Below are 5,000 nucleotides of genomic sequence, written 5' to 3' on the forward strand. Positions count from 1 at the left end.
GAGAAGGGCTTCTCGCCGGTGTGCGTGCGCATGTGCGTGGTGAGGTGGTCGCTGCGGCTGAAGCAGCGCAGGCAGACGCGGCACTGGAAGGGCTTGTGGCCGGTGTGGATGCGCACGTGGCGGTTGAGCTCGTCGGAGCGCGAGAAGCGGCGCTCGCAGTTCTCCACCGGGCAGGTGAAGGGCTTCTCGCGCGCCGCGCCCTTCCTGCCGCGCGGCTTGGCGCTCCGCGCGTTGGTGGCCAGCAGCGAGTCCAGGAAGGCGGTGGTGGCGCACGGGTACGAGATCGTCCGGTAGAGGCTGCTCTCGTGCGCCGCGACGGGGATCTGGAAGTTTAGCGCGCTCGCCGGGTCCAGCGGCTCCTGCTTGATCCACGTGTCCAAAACCGAGTCGGTCTCGGGACCCAGCGGGGAGAGCAGGTCAATGATGTCATCCAAGTCTGACGGCTCGTGAGACGCGAATCCGTCGAACGGGTCTCCGCCGTTGCAGCAGCCGCCGCCGAACTCGCTCTTGACGCGGGAGCTCGCCTCCGCGAACTCGTCCAAGGAGTCGTTGCACAGCGAGTCCGGCGAGCCTAGCGAGCTGCCGGTGGACAACAGCGACTCCTGGCGCGACAGCGCGCCTCCGCGAGAGTTACCGGAGAAGTTGTCCGAGATGCCGACGATCTCCGTTAGGATGCTGAGGAGCGCGTCCGCGCTGCACGGCCCGGTCTCCGCGTAGAAGCTGCCGGTGTAGGTGAGCGGCGACGGCGGGAAGCCGTCGTTGGAGCAGTCGGGGAAGCCGGCGTCCAGCGGCTCCGCTTTGGGCTTCAGCAAACCGCAAGCTGCGAGAGAAGAGGAGAGGAGAGAGACGCGTTATATAAGCTGTTGACTCACTGCGTCGGGACTTGAATGCAAACTACAAGCGCGCTATCGAACCCTCCTCTAAGAACAGACCGTGCGCTTTTAGAAATCAATGTGCTCGTTTCATGTGAGTGAGATAAAAAGCAGCGCTCACCAGCATCAGGTTGACTCTGAGCCGCGGGTCGTCCCTCCAGAGGAAGGCTTTGCGCGCAAAGCAGATCCAAAGCGCTGAAGTCCACGGTGTTCAGCATGATGTCGATGTAAAACTGGCGCAAAAAATCCACAAGGAGTAATTTCCGATTGGCAATCCTGCTTTGGGATTCCCTTGCAATTGGGTTCGCTTCGGGTTCTGGTCTCCGTCGATTCGTTTGCCGGAATTCCTCGTCCGGCTTTTATATCGTTCGGCTGCGCCGAGGCCCCGCCCACGGCTCATCTACGTCCGCGGGAGGATTCCCCGCCGTGTGCTGAGTCTGGACGGCTCTTGCCCAAATATGGGCAGAGGATGTGACGGGGTTCCCCTCCGAAAATGGGCACGGGGCGTGACGTGGCGGCGACTTTCCTGAAGACCATTGCGGAAAAATGAGGCGCGCTCGTGAATGACAGGCGGCCATTGTGCGGAGCGAAAGATCCTCGGGTGACAGTGAACGCACGCCCGTGCAATGCCTTCATGTTTGCATTTCAGAGATGAAAATGATTTGTAACGGGAAGCATGTCAAACACCGAGCCTCTGCTTTGCATCTGTCGCGTAACTGCCGGTCTGCATCGACTCTGCCCTCGTTTTCCCGACGTTTTGTAAAGGACGCTAGGTCTAGATCTGTGTGCAGCTGATGCATCGGGCTTCAGAGGGTTTCAGCACCGCGGACAGCGACACGCGGTCTTCCCGCGCAACGGTGCGCCTAAATAGCGTGCTGAATCGATCGAAAAAAGCCCTTTTGTCATGCTTGTGCGCGCTCACGTCGCTAATACGAGTCGAAAGGGCGCGCGATGTACGCGAACGCTATAAGATCATGATCGCGCGGTAAAAGCGCGAGCGACGCGTCTCGTTATGTAACGCTTCATTTCTCCGCGTTCGGACCGCAGCTGCATGGTTTTCAAATATGAGTCATGAAGTTTCTTCTGATAATAACATTTAACCAGCACCCACGGAGATGTCATGTATTAGATGATGAGTTTGGGGATGCATCGCTGCTGTGGAATATGAAATAAATCGCTTCATTCTGCCTAAACAAGTGGGCAAAACGCACGCGCTTTTATTCAACAACATGCATTTCGGCCGAGCTTAAAGCGCTGTCCTTCTGTACAGCTGGTGGGTAAAACCATCTAACCGTGTGAAAAGCCGCTGCGTTTATTTGGGTTTTGCACCGTTAAAAAACGAGTGCTCCATTTCCATCCAGTACCGGATTTGGTTTGACTTTTGGTGAACGGGTGCCGTCAGAATGAGAGTCACGGCATCTGATAAAAACATCAGTATGATCCGCAGCACTCCAGTCCAGCAGTTAAGACTAAACCCAATATTAAGATAAATCCATAACAGTGCCTCCTCCGTGATAAAAAGTCTAGTTTAGAGCTGTGTTTCTGTTTCTCTCCTGATTCAGACCAGAGGAAGCGTTCTTTATGGATCACAGGCTCAGATTTGATCAGTTTGCTGTGGATTATAGTGATTTCTTCAGCTCTCCGGACTCTCACTCTGACGGCACCCATTCACCGCAGTGCATCCGCTGGCGAGCAAGTGATGCAGCGCCTCATTTCTCCAAATGTGACGAAGACTTCGAAGTTGGGAAGTCTTCGTTTTCAGCAAACGGACATTTTGGGTGTTTATGGAGACAGAATTAAAAATGTTTACACCATGATCTGTGGCCCATGCATTGAACATCTATAAAGACGCCCCGAATCATTAGGATGTTAATTAAAGATCATGCTGCGTGAATATATTTGACTTATTTCCTCCAGTAAAAATATCAAAACGTTTCTGATTAGTACCATGCATTGCCAAGAATTGAATGCGTGCAACTTTAAAGGTGTCTTTCCCAGTACTTTGACTTTTTTTTAACCCCATCAGGTTCCACATTTCCACAAATCTCAAGTCCTGCGGTCCAGGGTCACTTTTTTGAGTCACTTCATTCCTAAAAGTCGTTCGTTCTTTGTTTACTCCCAGCACCGGCGGCCTGTATTTGATCGCGCGCTGAACTGAACGTCGTCGTCGCGTTATCGTATTTTTTCCCGCTTCCGGAAGCAGACCAAACATGGCTCTGTCTGTAAACGCCCGTGACAGCCGGTCGCACGTGATTCATCGGTTTTCGGCGACATCTCGGTCGTTGGATCGCCGAGGCGGGGGCGCGCACCGGGGCAGCCCGTTCCCGGTAACGGCGGCTGCCGAACGGGAGGCATTCCCGCCAAAAACACGCGCTCGCCCCCGCCGTGCAGGATCCCGCGCTCGTGAGCGACACTAACAGCAGAGAGGAAGACGCGCCTGTACAGAAAACCCCAGCAAAGCACTGAGCCTCACCGTATGCCGAGAAAATCTACTTATAAAACCCTTTAGCAGGTTAAAACGACGGACGGGACAACCTGAAACATGAGTGTGCAGCAAAAAAAAAAAAAATGAAATACTGAGATGATGCCAAACGCAAAATATCTTCATGGAGCACCTTTGCTAATGATGTTTTAAGGCATGCAGTGTCTTGTTGTGTACTGCTGCTTCTATCAGTTAATAAACACACTCTATATCTTAATTAGCTTTATTAGCCTGCTACTATTATTATTGTTCTTTACTGCAATTTTTTATGGCTCACTGATGAAGTGAAAGTCTCTCAGGTTGGTGTGAAATAAGGACTGGCACGTCATTTCTTTATATATAAAGTCAACATATTAAATATCAAGTGATAATTGCATGCGTGTGATGGGGTGCCGCCGGTGTACTTTGGTGTTTTGTGTGCTCATAAAAGTAGCTCATGTCCCTGTGGGGGGCTTTGAACCTCTTTTTTTCCTCCCCTGGTTTCAACCTGTTCAGTCTCTGATGTAGGGCACGTTAATGCTGAGACACTGATTAATGAAGAAAGGAGTTTAAAACGCCGAAAAAGTTGCGATGCATCACACAGACGTAGGTACGATGCATGTTGCGTGAAGATGTTTTGTGCAAAACTTAAAGAAGTTAAGCTACGAGCTTCATTTGAACAACCGTGAAGGAGATTTTCGTAATATTTGGATTTTTTAGCTTTTTGTATAGTTATATGTCGTCCAATCCGGAGCTTAGTTATTCAGCTCTTAAGTGATGCATAAATCTGGCCCTTAAGGCTGGTTCTGGGCCCCGGGGTCACGTTTATAAACGACCTTTATATGAAGAGCTGGCTGGTGATACCTGTGTGTGTGTGTCTGGTGTTTCTGACGGCTTCGAGTGTGTGTTGTGTAACAGAGAGAGAGAGAGAGAGAGACTCCAGCTTCACTCCTCCCACACAGGAGCATCACGGCCTGACACGCTCAGATATATATAGAGCGCAAACTTTTATGCTTTCACATGTGGGTGTTTTCTCTTTGTGTGTGTGTGTGTGTGTGTGTGTGTGTTTGTCCTTGACTGACTAAGTGACTGACAAATGCTTTGAAAGCCTCGGTGGTTCTGCGTGGAGTCTGAGAACATCTTCATCAGGGCCAGAAACAATCCAGCCTGAGAGAAATCAGCAGAGAGCAGAGAAAAGCGCAGCTGTGTTTGCTTTGGCTGCTCTGCGTTGTGGGCGGTTGCCATGGTGATGCGGTGTAGTTGCTAAGGCGTTCTGAGCGGTTGTTAATGCGTTGCTACATGGTTGCTTGGGTGTTCTCAGTAGCGGTGGGTGATTTGCTATATGGTTGTTACACGGCCACCTAGTGTTACACTGTTGCTAGGGTGTTCTGAGTGGCTGTTAGTGATGTGGTGAATGGTTGCCAGGTTGTTTTGAGCGTATTTTCTATACAGTTGCTAAGGTGTTCTGAGTGCTTGTTAATGCATTGCTTTATAATTGCTAAGTGGTTGCTAGGGTGTCCTTTGTAGAATTGTTTTATGGTTACTTGATTGGTTGTTAGTGTAGAGTTGCATGGTTGCTAGGGTGTTTTGAGTGATTGTCAGTGATTTGGTAAATAGTTGATGGAGTGTTCTGAGTGGTTGTTAGTGTAGTGCTATAGTATATGGTT

General features: G+C 50.9%; 1 protein-coding gene across 1 annotated transcript in view; it reads right to left on the reverse strand.

Moving 5' to 3' along the window:
• egr4 (early growth response 4) overlaps nt 1-1,774 on the reverse strand; it is a 2,619-nt gene extending 845 nt beyond the window's left edge. Inside the window, exons 1-2 of the mRNA XM_043232566.1 lie at nt 994-1,774; nt 1-820 (exon numbers count right to left, since the gene is read on the reverse strand). The exon at nt 1-820 is cut by the window's left edge and continues 845 nt beyond it. Coding sequence (XP_043088501.1) covers nt 1-820; nt 994-1,090 — 917 coding nt within the window. The 5' untranslated portion in view covers nt 1,091-1,774. The remainder of the gene's footprint in view (nt 821-993) is intronic.
• Nucleotides 1,775-5,000: the final 3,226 nt, after the last annotated feature.

This window comes from Puntigrus tetrazona, unplaced genomic scaffold (assembly GCF_018831695.1).
Source record: "Puntigrus tetrazona isolate hp1 unplaced genomic scaffold, ASM1883169v1 S000000575, whole genome shotgun sequence".
NCBI classification, from domain to species: Eukaryota; Metazoa; Chordata; class Actinopteri; order Cypriniformes; family Cyprinidae; genus Puntigrus; species Puntigrus tetrazona.